Raw genomic sequence first — 12,499 nt, forward strand, 5'->3', positions numbered from 1 at the left:
AAAAGAGGGCACAGGAAAACAGAAACAAAACTTTTAACTATGCAAATTCTAAGATCACTGCTTGCTACAGCATTCAGATCACAAATGGTTTTTTCCTTTCCTTCCTCCAACTAACACTGCATTTAGTATTAACATTGTGGTTCACAGGCCACACTAGTTATTTGAAGGAGCAACAGGAAACTTTGCTCAAGTCAAATTAAACAAGACAGAATCACAGACTCATAGAAAGGCTTGGGTTGGAAGGCACCTTAAAGATCATGTAATTGCAACACGCCTGCCATGGGTAGGGACACTTTCCACAAGACCCGGTTGCTCAGAGCCCCATCCAGCCTGGCCTTGGAACACTTGCAGGGATGGAACATCCACAACCTCTCTGGGCAACCTGTGCCAATGCCTCACCACCTTCATATTAGAAAATTTCTTCTGTATAAAGGACATACAGATGATCAACTATCCCTCAAAGGCTACCTAAAGCAGTAGTTTTGGTTTAATGATCTTTCCCACTCAAGACACACACACCCTCAGAAATGTGTTAACATTGCTATGCTGTTTATGAGAAATTGCTTTCCCTGCCACAATCCGGCAGGTTCCCTAAGAGTCTACTCTGACTCCCTTGATCAGACAAAACCATGTTGAAAATCACAAGACTGTGAGAGCACAGGAGATGCTCATAACTCAAGAGTCTAACCTCCAGAGGAAGGCAGTAAACAAGCAGGTCTGAAGGACAAATCCTACGAGAAATGGCTGAGGGAGCTGGGATTGTTTAGCCTAGAAAAAATGAGACTCAAGGGAGACCTTATCACTCTCTACAACCACCTGAAAAGAGGGTGTGGCCAGGTGGGGATCGGCCTCTTCTCCCAGGCAACCAGCAACAGGATTAGAGCACAAAAGCCTAAAAACTGCACCAGTGGAAGTTTAGGCTGGACATTAGAATTTTTTCACTGAAAATGTGTTTATAGACTTTGGAATGGACTGCCCGGGGAGGTGATGGAGTCCCTGTCCCAGGAGGTGTTTAAGGAAAGACTGTATGTGCCACGCAGTACTATGGTCTGTTGACAAGACGGTGTTCGGTGCATCAGAGCTCTTTTCCAACCTAATTCTGTAATTCTGTCACTGCTCTGCTTGGTGACCGAAGCAGAATAAAGGGAAAGCAAGTACAACCCTTTCTTTATCCCTTGTAAGACCCACGTACAGAGCTCCTGCAGTCACGTGCGTCGTCCCTCACCGCCAACTGCTGCACTTCTCAAAGCTCATCCCCTCTTACTCTACAGCAACCTTCGAGATAGGAGGGGGAAGTAAAAGAGGGGTTGAAGCCACTCAGGCAGCGCCTGACCGCACACGCCGACACATCCGAACGCCCACCCCGGGCCGGCCTCACCCCCGCCCTGCCCCGCCGCGCCTGCGCAGACGCGGCCGCGCAAACGGTCCCGCACGGCGGTTCGGGGCCGCTGCCCGGTGCCGTCCTCGCGGGGCGGCGGCTGCACGGGGCCGACGCCCACCGCCACCGCCGCTGTGCCCCGCTGTCCCCTCACGCCACAGCCCCGCCCGACGGAGCCTCGCGCGTGCGCACCGACCCTACGGAACTGGGCGAAGGGCGGGGAGGGGGGGGGACACAGGGAACCGGGGAGGAGCCCGGAGCACGCTGCAACCGGAGCCGCGCAACGTGGTGGCGGCTCGCGCGGGTCCCCACCCCACCCGCTTCTCCCTCGCTCCTTCCGTCCCCGCTCCCCCCGCCCATTCCCGTGCCCTCTCCCCGCCGCGCCCGTCCGCGGCAGAGCGGGAAGGGAAGACCCGCCACGGCCCCGGGGCCGGCTGCGGCGGCCAATGGGCGCAAGGGGCGCTCTTCCCGCCCTCGGCACCCCAGCCAATCGGCGAGCAGCTTGGGAGGAAGCAGGCACAGGATTGGCTCCGCCGGTGCGCCACAGCCCGCCCGCCCACTCCAAAAAAAAAAAAAAAAAAAAAAAAAACGACGGCAGCGCAGAGGCCCAAAAAGCCCGAGGGGAGACGGCGACGCGGCGACCCCATGAGCCCCCCTCGCGAGGGCCGAGCTAGCAGCTCGCCCCGCGCCGCCGAGCGGCGAGACGGGGCTGCCGCGCCGCGGCGGGCAGCGCTTACCGCGCGGGGGGAGCCGAGCGCCTCCGCTTGTGCTGAGCCGTGTCACCAGTGGCGCGCCGTAGATCCGCCGCGCTGCGTCACGCCCGGCGCGCGGGGGCGGGGGCGAGGCGCTCCCACGTGACGCGGCGGCGCCGGCGGGGCGGGAGCCGGTGCGGAGGCGCCGCTCGTGCCGCCGCCGGCGTGAGGGGCCGCGCGCCCAACGGCTGCCGCCGCGCGCGCGCGCGCGCGCGCCCTGGCGCCATCTTGCCCTGCCCTGACATCGTCCCTAACTCCCGGCTCCTGCTGCCCCCCACATCGTCCCGGGAAGGGATAGTCCCAAAAGAAAGGACGGAGCTCCGAGGGTTTTCCCGGGATGCGCGTGCTGGTGAGGCCGGAGCACGGAGCCCCGAGGGTTTTCCCGGGATGCGCGTGCCGGTGAGGCCGGAGCTTCGTGCGCCTGCCGGACGAAGGCAGGCGGGGTGGCAGGAGCCAGCGGGTGCGCTTGTGGAGCTTCCCGAAGCTGCCCGTTCTTGGAGCGTGGCGCAGCCCGGCCTGCCTGTGCCCCCTGCCCCCACTGCAGCCCTGGCGCTGCGTTGCGCCGGTGTAACCTCGGGCCGCGCAGGGCTGCGCGTAAAGCTGTGCCTCACGTTCTCACCCTGCATCGCACTGCAGCGAGACTTGGATCTGGTCCATGGGAAACCTGTTCTGGGGGAGGGGAAAACAAGTCCTTGTCGTACAGCGCCGCAGCCATTCACTAAGGTTATCAGTCGAAGGTGGTGCCCACGCTCCAAGCTGTACTTAAAATATCTTTCAGGGCGTGCAGTTCAAGAGAGGAACAGTTGAAAAAGGCAAGAGGGAGGCTATTTGTAAAGTATTTTGTACTTTATAAATTCGTGAAGAAACTGTGATGATGAAACCCTAAGTGTTCTTTCTTTCTTCCTTGAGACAAGTTACATGATTAATATCAAAGCAAAGAGTCATCTAAAGAGTCTTCAGACTTCTGTGGTGAAATGCAGTTGCTTTTTCACTGTTGCTTATGGTTTTTAAAAATTCAGGTTTCCCATTTATGTCCTGATTACACAACATTTTTTAATAGACAGAGTAGCTTAATTAAACAGTATTTAGCATTCTTCAAGGCCGTCGCACAGAGTCACTAGGAGAGAACACCTCACTGGGAATACATCTGCAGTTCACTGACTTTTTCCAGTCATGCAGTGTGCACAAGCTTACCAACTAGAAGTGACAAGAGTTCTATTCAGCCAGTTAGTCGCTGGCTAATCTGCTAAGTTTATGGCACAGCAATGCCAATTCTGTCGTGGGTTGTAAAGACTGTAAGAATGGGTTGAAAATGAAGCAGTTGCTGTCGCCTGAGCCTTTCATTGAAGCGAAGTGGAGCGCCCAAGACTTTACCAGTGTTTTGGGAAAGATTTTAAATGAATGAACAAATTAAAATGCTAAAGTACCACACAGGACATCAGTGAAGAGGGCTAGCTCCTTTTCCTCTGCCTAAGGGCTATACTACAGAATTTAGTTGTTCTGTGTATGATAGGAAATATACACAGAATATGGCTAAATTTGTAGTAAAGGTATCTTTGGGATTTTAGATACATACTTAGATTTAATAGTTTGACAGTCTACAGAAACCACTAGCAGTTGTAAGAATAATACAATTAAGAACAATGTGATTCTTCTGGATATTTTTCAGCATGGGGAAAAGAGATAAAACACCCTCTTGATGTCCTTTAAGCTCAGTTTCTCTGCAGTTTAAAAAATTCCTTTCATGTGCCTTAAAAGATTTGTAGGTCTGGGTCTCAGGTAACACCAAGTGAGCCTGCCTGGTCCATCAGTTACTTCATCATTTACCTACTGTGAGGAAACATAGTGGAGAAAAAGACATGACTATGAGAGCTGGAGTTTTTTAAGTGGAAATAGTTCTAACAAAATGAAAAGAGGCAGCATATTTTAGGAAGAGCCTGAAGAGGGAGCCATTGGTATGGGAGAAATAGCATCTGAGGCAGAATCACTGTTAATCTAAAAAAAATTTATACCTGTAGCAAAAATTACTAATTTTATTTTGTAATTCTAAGCTGTATTTATTAAACGTGTACAGACATCCCTACACTTAATGTTCTGACTTAGGTATATACAGAATTCTAAAGTTGTGCTGAAAAGTGGTTATTCTGTGCTCTGAAATATTTATGCTAATAAAAATAGATTAGAATGCAAGCTGAGTAAGTCAATGAGTAATTAACAAGGATTTAAGTAGTTAATAAGTTAGTTTATCAATGGATTGTAAACATAGACTATATTTATTTTCTGACAGAATGCAACACTAGGAATGTTCATGCAGTTGCTATATTTCTACCACACCAAAATACTGATTTCACTAGAAATGTTGCTCATTTTAAGAGTAGTACCAGCTCTTTACTTAGCTGTGTAACTTAAAACTCTCCCTACCTTTCCTACTTAATATTCTGTGTTTGCTCCTGTACAGAAAACACACAGAGCTTTGTGATTACTACTACCAGAAATCAGACATTCAGCAAGATAAAGGCAGTCACCGTAATACCACTTACCAACTCTGAGTCATGGGTTTTCCCATCAGATTTGTTCAGAAGAAATAACTCCGTGACTCAATGATGGTCTCATAAATAGAATGTCGCTGGCAGGGCCTCCAAAGGACACCATGGTGTCTGTAGGGTATCAAGTCATCAGTAGTACTGTCCGTAAGGGTTTCTTAACCACTTACTTTTTTTACAGAGTAGCACATTTTTGAAGAAAACTTGCATATATCTTTATTCTGCAGTTCCAACTCCTAAGAAAACATGGAACAGAATAATTAGGATATAAACACCAAGAAACCTTTTAGTGTCAATTACCTATGCATATATATACACATGTATGTATACTTTCCCTTTTTAATGCAAGTTATTTTGCCCATTTGTAAAGGTGTGTGATTCAGGAAGCAAAGTGCAATATTCCAGTTTGACTGACCTGCTGCTGCATGCTGTTCAAACTGATGGAATTTGGTTGAGTCAGCATCCTTGGAGGTATTTAAAGATGTGGCACTTAGGGACATGGTTTAGTGGTGGACTTGGCAGTGCTGGGTTAATGGTTGGACTCCATAAAGGTCTTTTTTAACAATGGACAATTGCAATGACCAATTCTATGAATCCGCCGTGGTCCCGTGATCCTGGTCCCTCGCTTAGCACTGGTGCAGCACTGCTGTGATCCACGGCTCAGCTGGTTCCAGCACTGCCTCGGCCGAATGGCAGCCTGGGCAAAACACAGGTGGCTTCTGGCCGGCTCGGCAGGGTCACAGAGGGCACTGCCAGTGACACACTTGAGCGTGTATGGGCTAGCTGAGGCCAGATGGCGGCAGCTCTGATGTGGATTTGTGGGGAGCTGCCCCTGTGGAGGGAACCATGACAGCATTTCAGTGCCCACTGTGCCTGGTGTCCAAAGCGAGCGTGCACAGCCCCGCCCAACCCGCTCCACGGCCGGGCAGCCACACCCGCTCTAGGAACCAGAGGAGGCGTCAGGGCACGGCTGCGCCTTTGTGCCACCGAGGTCGCCCTGCCCGTGGCACCTGCACCGGCTCTTTGATTAAAGGCTGCACCTTCTGACTCACTTCATTTTAACCACTGGGTTCACAGCCCAGTTCTGCCAAGGAGCTTGTTTGAAGTACAGATAGTTACCCATTTTTACATAAACAAAATGCTTTCCCACTGCTAGGTGCCTTTTGTTAAATTTTCTTGTTGTGATATAAAGAACCTTATGCAAGCAGGTAAAAATGTGATAAAAATTATGTGGTTTCCCAACTTTTCCTGCTATTGTAAGTGTATTATAAATGTTTGAGAAAAATATAAAGGCTTTAAAGGAACACTTAGAAGGTATTTGTTTGAATTCCTTATAATTACATAAAATCGGGGGAAAATATTTTTGAGCAGCTTGAAGAGAATAAAAGGGTTTTTTGAAATTAAAATATGTTTATAGAAGTTTAAGTTTACAGAAATTGCAAGAATTTAAAAAAAAAAAACAAGATAGTGCTTGAAGTTCCCCCACTTAACAAAAGAGAGGAACAGTGACTGCAAATGCTTTCATTTGGCTCACAAGATGCATCATCCAGGCCTAGTCTTGCCTGTATTATTAAAGGCTTTCTATTCAGTCTGAAATACAGAAGCATGGGGGCCACGGATATCTCTCTGCATGTGCACAGAGAGGTATCTTCACTGAGGCACTTGAAGAGTCAGATGTGATCTTGCATCAGATCCTGAATAATCTGAGTTACGTTTCTCTAAAGTCAAGTTACAGTCCAGCTGAGGAGTGGTAAGAAGTGTGTAATATCTATGATACGTAATAGTCTGGAACAGTAGTCAGCCAGCTGTCTGCTCAGTGTCACAGTAGCCAACATCTCAAAATGGTCATAGAAACCAATTGCATATAAGCACAAACAATTAAACTGTTTTGCATACACAATACCAAACATGCAGATAGGAGACCTTGCTTACGTCTCTGTGCATGCAGCTTTCTAGATACATACATCAATATCAATATACCAATAAATCAGATGTGGGGTTTTTTTCCATGCTGACAAATAACTAAAGTTACTTGAAGCACACAGGTAGAAATTTTACCCATGGACATGACCTTCAAGTCTTCAGGCTGTTCCCTCCAGAAAACCCCATGTTAAGATACACCAGCACCTAGAGAACACTGCTGGTGAATTATTTTCTTTCCTGGGCCGATAACACTTTTTTGGGCACTTTATAAGGGCGACTTAGCAAAGGCTAAGCACAGACTGCCATTGCTAGCTTGTTCACCAGGAGTGAAGCTAGCACAGCATCTATTACGGTTTTATTTGTTTGCTTGTTAGTTTAAAATTTATCTTTCATTCCACGGTTTTTTAATACAAAGTGGACTATATAAATTTTGGTGTCCAGAAGCCCCTACCAAAGCCAGATTTAGAAAGATTGTACTTCCAGGATCTTACTGGTCCTTCCACTGTGATGAAATGAAACTTTATCTTTTGAAGTTGTCACTGGAATGTCAGGGTTGCTGTCAAATTGAGGATGTTAACCCTGCCGATGGAATATGATGCCTTGTCAGGAAGGCAGTAATGCACAGGAGATGAGTAAAGCAGTACTAACTCTTGCATTTCTAATTGTAAAAAAAGACTGATGCAAACTTACGTGAAATTCATACGAGGGCTCTGCCACCACTTGTTTCTTCTACCAGAAGGGTATATGTCAGGAATGTGTCATGTTGAATATTTTCCAGTTTCTGTTACAGTTGCAATTCTAAGCTCAGAAAAAAAAATCTCCTTCAGTTCCACAAATAAGAAGACAAGCATATTTGAATTATTCTTACAGATATTAAAAAAAAAAAAAAAAAAGAAAATTGTAGCTGCATCAGAAGGATGGGGAACATGCAATTGGCCAGCACTTCATGTTAATTTACAGTGAGAGATCATCAGAAGGATTTTGAGACTGGTAGCAACATCAGCAGTAGCCACACATACATCCACAACATCTGGTTTCATTTAACTACAGATACGTATAAGTCTGTCTAGAGGTGTACTCTGCCAAACCTCCAAGGATTTGGTTTTCTTGTACTGTGGGTTTTTAATAAAAATTCATTTAATTTTAATAATAATTCATTGCAGTAAAATGAGAGTCATTTGTTACCCTGTATTGTCTGTTATGCGTGAAGATGTCCAGCTTGCCAGAAGTTACAGCTCTACCACTGTACAGTTAATCTCTTGCAACCTCACAAAGCAAGTTTCTCAAATAGACATATATCTCAAATACCAACATCAAGTCTGGTACATTATGCATCAATACATTAAGATTTAATGTGGTATCAGATCAGAAAATAATATGCAAAAAAAGTACACTACATGAAATAGAGATTTAATCCTTATTTTTCATTTTCACTAAGTCAACATATTATTCACCTGGCACACGCATCCTAGTCCTGTTAGAACTACATCCACTGAAATAAGAATGTGTGTAAACTGGTATCTTTAAGGGAAGAATTTCCTGGTTACACACTGAAATTCTCAAATGCTCATCAAGTAAGGAATGTGACCATTTTTCTTTGCTGTCAAGATGCACCTTATGCAGTGTGGACTTCGGAGCTTAATCAAGGTTTTGCTGGGGTTTTTTGCCCTCCCAAGGGTAAAGTTTCTTAGCAAAAAGAATTCAAATTCCACACCTATGGAAGTGTGTTTGCACTTTCACTCATCTGTTTAAGTCCACAAAAAACCACAGACCACAGCTGTTGTTCCTGCCTTGAGGAGTAAGTGAATGTGGCGCGTTTCACCCAAAGAACCTGAGTGAAATTACATAACAAAATGCAAGCACACTTTCAGATAGTATTTACAATTTTTAAAACTCTCTGAGAGTGGATGAAGTAACTAGGAACTGTCTCCATTGTCCTCCATCCAAACAACTCATTCCATGTGAGAACCAACTGAAAAGTTTTGCAGGGACTGCTGATCCTCCCATTACAGCAGACGGTGACTCTTTCGCTTACCTCTTTAGAAAGCAGTGGAAATGTCAAAATGACTTCTAAGTGACTTCAGGGAGAAGAGTCACACTGGTTCAGGTTCATAGCTGAAAAAGAAATATGAAGAGGTTTCAAAATTGCATACCACCATGCTTGTGTTGTTAGCAGATCGTTTTGAATTTCCTGGTCTACTTTTATATAATCTAACATAGCAGCACTGCAGAAAAACCTTTGCTATATATTTGTCAAAATTATCTGCAACATGGAGGTGTTTTCATACACTGTTCCAAAGAATGCAAGTGAGAAAATCACTGAAATATTTGGCAGTAGAGCAAAGTAGACAAATATGCACTCTGTTAACAAGGAACTGTTTGTGTTTTTCTATTCATATCTTTGTTTAAAATACTTAGTGACACACCTCCTAAAGGACATGATGTATCTGCAGCTCTAAATACAGACATACATGGAGTTGGGCTCGATGATCCTTATGGGTCCCGTCAAATTCTAGATATGCTATGATACAAGGTATAAACTTGAAAATCAGTTAAGCTTTACCTTGGAGCAATAAGTATTTAACTTTACGTGTTGCTTCCACTGGAATGTTCCAGCAGAAACAAGGGAACTCGTTGGTCCTCACTGGCACCAGCCACTGTGGCAGGGGCCTCTGTGTCACAGGTAAAGGCACAGTTGCACAATATTCCCTGTCCAAACACGGACTGTGAACATCCTTAACTAGCAAGGCCTTTTATAACATTTTGTGAAAAAAGCCAAATGCTGTATTTGGAAAGGAATAACTAGCAGGAATCAAAGTCAACTTCTTGGGAGTAGTGTAACCGAAAAGGAAACCCATAACTATGTGAGTAAGCCTAATTTCCACTTTCACAGGCTAAGCAGACAATGACCTGATTAGTTCTCAGTCTCCGGAGGCTGCTCATCTCACTGTGCCTTCAGCTCCTATTGTCAGCATCTTATTCTCCATGATTTTAACTGACACACTTTTCAGTCTTCTCTTTTGAAACATTACTTAAGGATTAAAAACTGTGTTTATCTAATATAAAAAAGTGACTTTCACACTTAAACCCCCGATTTTATATGGAAATTAAAATGTTCTCATTTCTTTCACATTAATAATCAATAGAAAAATATGATCCCATTCTTGAGTGTTTGATTCCCTACAACATGGATGTACAGTCTACAGGAAAAAAGGAAGACTTGGGACAATTCTTCCTCTACCAGGGAGATGGGCAGAATTTGAGCAGCTGTGTATAGGCACCTAGTACTGTTAGATGTACTCTGGGGGCTGTGAAACACTGGCACAGGTTGCCCAGAGAGGTGGTTGGAGGCACCATCCCTGGACACATTTAAGGTCAGTTTGGATCGGGCTCTGAGCAGCCTGATCTACTTGATCCTGCTCATTGCAGTTATCTTGGACTGGATGGTTTCCAAAGGTCTCTTCCAGCCCAAACTATTCTATAATTCTATGATCTTTAAGGTCCCTTCCAACCTAAACCCTTTTATGATCCTATGATCTAAGTCTTGACACCTGTGTCAAGCTCTCAGAGATATAGATGCTGCTTTTAGACATCCCCACAATATTGTTTTCCCATTATTCAGTCCTTAGTAAGAAAAAATCCTGAATCAGAATGGACAAGATTTTTTTTTTTTAAATCAGTGACTGGATTAGATCTTGCAAGTGTACATATACATACAGCTACATGCCTGCATATGTAGGCACACAAATTGTACATATGATCTCTGTAGTTAGTTGGTCAGGATTTGAGAATATCTAATATGCTCTGGCATGGGATATGGCATACCAGGCTAGGGCTAACACACAGAAGCAAACTTTAATCCTATTTCTAACACTAGTATTGTAGAGTTATCTCTAACTTACTGTGGCAACAAATAGCTGTTAGTGCAACCAAGAGATGACATTTCTAGAAATGTTGTACAACAGTACAGACCTTAGAAAAATGTACACTGTTCCTTTTTTTCAAAAGGCTGATGAGATGCTGCACAATTAAAAAAAAAAAAAAAAAAAAAAAGGAAAAGACAGGGTGGACACTTGGTCTAAGAAGGAAAGAGTAGCTCTCAATACCCCTGTGGGTGGGATTTGCTTTCCCAGTGCTTTCTTTCTTTCATGGACAGGAGAATCTGAAGTTTTATGCTCTTTCTCTCCTCTGGGACTGAAGGAGCATGGAGATGGTCTGCATAATTCAGTGGCCTCACTCTTTCACTCACATGGTTTTAACTTGACAGTAAGTGGCTATTTCAGAGCAGAACCTTATTTAAGTGCACTGCTCTGATAGTGTCCATGCTTATAAAATTATGCTCTTTGTTGACTCTATTTTATTTGTCATTCCAAAGAGCAGCAGTAAAAAATACATAAGCCCATCTTCCATTCCAACTTTGTAATGTAGAACACATAGACAGCATATATTATAGTGGTATTTCAGAGCAGTCCTATTCCTAAAACACAGTCTCCATGCCTCTTTTATGATGAAATCTGCCACCTCCATCTCACCAGCTTTTCTATTCTTCTGCCAAAAGGGTCATATTTATGAGCAGAGGTTTCTTTCAATTATGTTTTAAACTAATTTGGGGATGCTTCTGTACAGGACTAAAAGTTGGACTTAATGATCCTTGTGGGTCTCTTCTAACTTGGCATATTCTGTGATGCTGTGGGATTCTGTAACTTGTAAAACCACTGCAAACCCAGAGATTGAAATGTTTTATGTCAATTATATGTCTTCAAATACTTCAGCAATATTCCCTCATGTACCTCTGTGGTGTGATAGTTTTTAAGCATGGACCTATCTTCCCTGAATCCTGTGCAGACTCTGGATTACTCCCCTCTGCAACAGTCATTACCATGCTGGTTCCTAAATGCTTTAAACAGGTGAAGGTAGGCTACAAATCTTTTAAGGCACATGAAAGGAATTTTTTAAACTGCAGAGAAACTGAGTTTAAAGGACATCAAGAGGCTGTTTTACCTCTTTTCCCCATGCTGAAAAATATCCAGAAGAATCACATTGTTCTTAATTGACAGTTCACAGAGAATTATTCTGTGATGATGTGCAAACCAGCGTATTCTGGGCTTTGAGGCTTTTGGTCCTTGTCTTGAAGTCCTCTCTCTTGACACAGGCACTAAAAGTTACACTGTAGTTCTGCAGTCAGGAGTGCCAACACAAGTAAGAGACTGAGCTGAGTCCTCCTTTTCCCCTTGAACACCATCAGCAGCCAGAGGCAGAATCCTTACTCAGCTCTTGCAGCTGAACTGTGAGCCTCACAGCCTCAGGTAGGGCTGAAAATGGGTGTTTATTGAGAATGTGATGTGATGCTCAAGTACCCTGGATTATTACTGTTCCCAGATCTCTTAAAAGGCCAGCTACTTTTATGCTCAGCTCCTATAAATTTCACAGGAGCTACTGAAGATCAGAAGCTTGGTTGTGGTTTTTTTATTCAGCCAAGGCTTTTATCCTAATAACTTCCCACATCATCTGTTCATACAAGTTATCTGCAGTACTATAGTCCCTTATATAGAATTCCACATCCACATCTTTGTTCTTGCAGATTTTTGAAGGAAGATAGCAGGAGAGACAGGAAAGATCCTAATTACTTTCTGTAATTTAATTACTGTCATTTTTGTAACAGTAGGGATAACACTACTGGTTCAGCTGGTTTGGTTGTGTGTGAATTAATTATGTTACAGTAAAAATCACATTTTAAATTTAAAAACCCTGGATTTGAATTGTGAGCTTTGTGCTGGATGTTTTGCCTAAACAGCAAACAGAACTCTCAACTAATGTGTTTTCATTTCAAAATGTATCATTTGCTTTTGACTTAATTATTAATGCAAACTGATGCTTTAAATGTAATTAAAAACAAGCAGTTG

General features: G+C 44.1%; 1 protein-coding gene and 1 long non-coding RNA gene across 3 annotated transcripts in view; both read right to left on the minus strand.

Moving 5' to 3' along the window:
• ZNF407 (zinc finger protein 407) overlaps positions 1 to 2,380 on the minus strand; it is a gene marked incomplete at its 5' end in the record, with an annotated part of 336,571 nt that extends 334,191 nt beyond the window's left edge. Inside the window, one exon of the mRNA XM_039569547.1 lies at positions 2,116 to 2,380. Coding sequence (XP_039425481.1) covers positions 2,116 to 2,380 — 265 coding nt within the window. The remainder of the gene's footprint in view (positions 1 to 2,115) is intronic.
• A 644-nt stretch (positions 2,381 to 3,024) lies between these two features.
• LOC109143861 lies at positions 3,025 to 9,237 on the minus strand. Of its 2 annotated transcripts, XR_005601605.1 has the most exons (5): positions 9,160 to 9,237; positions 8,632 to 8,711; positions 7,287 to 7,394; positions 4,671 to 4,909; positions 3,025 to 3,960 (listed from the first exon to the last, which is right to left on the minus strand). It is a non-coding gene; the product is annotated as an uncharacterized LOC109143861 (long non-coding RNA). The 2 variants fall into 2 exon arrangements; XR_005601604.1 differs by lacking the exon at positions 9,160 to 9,237 and having other exon boundaries at positions 8,632 to 9,001.
• Positions 9,238 to 12,499: the final 3,262 nt, after the last annotated feature.

Source organism: Corvus cornix, chromosome 2, assembly GCF_000738735.6.
Source record: "Corvus cornix cornix isolate S_Up_H32 chromosome 2, ASM73873v5, whole genome shotgun sequence".
In the NCBI taxonomy this organism is placed as follows: domain Eukaryota; kingdom Metazoa; phylum Chordata; class Aves; order Passeriformes; family Corvidae; genus Corvus; species Corvus cornix.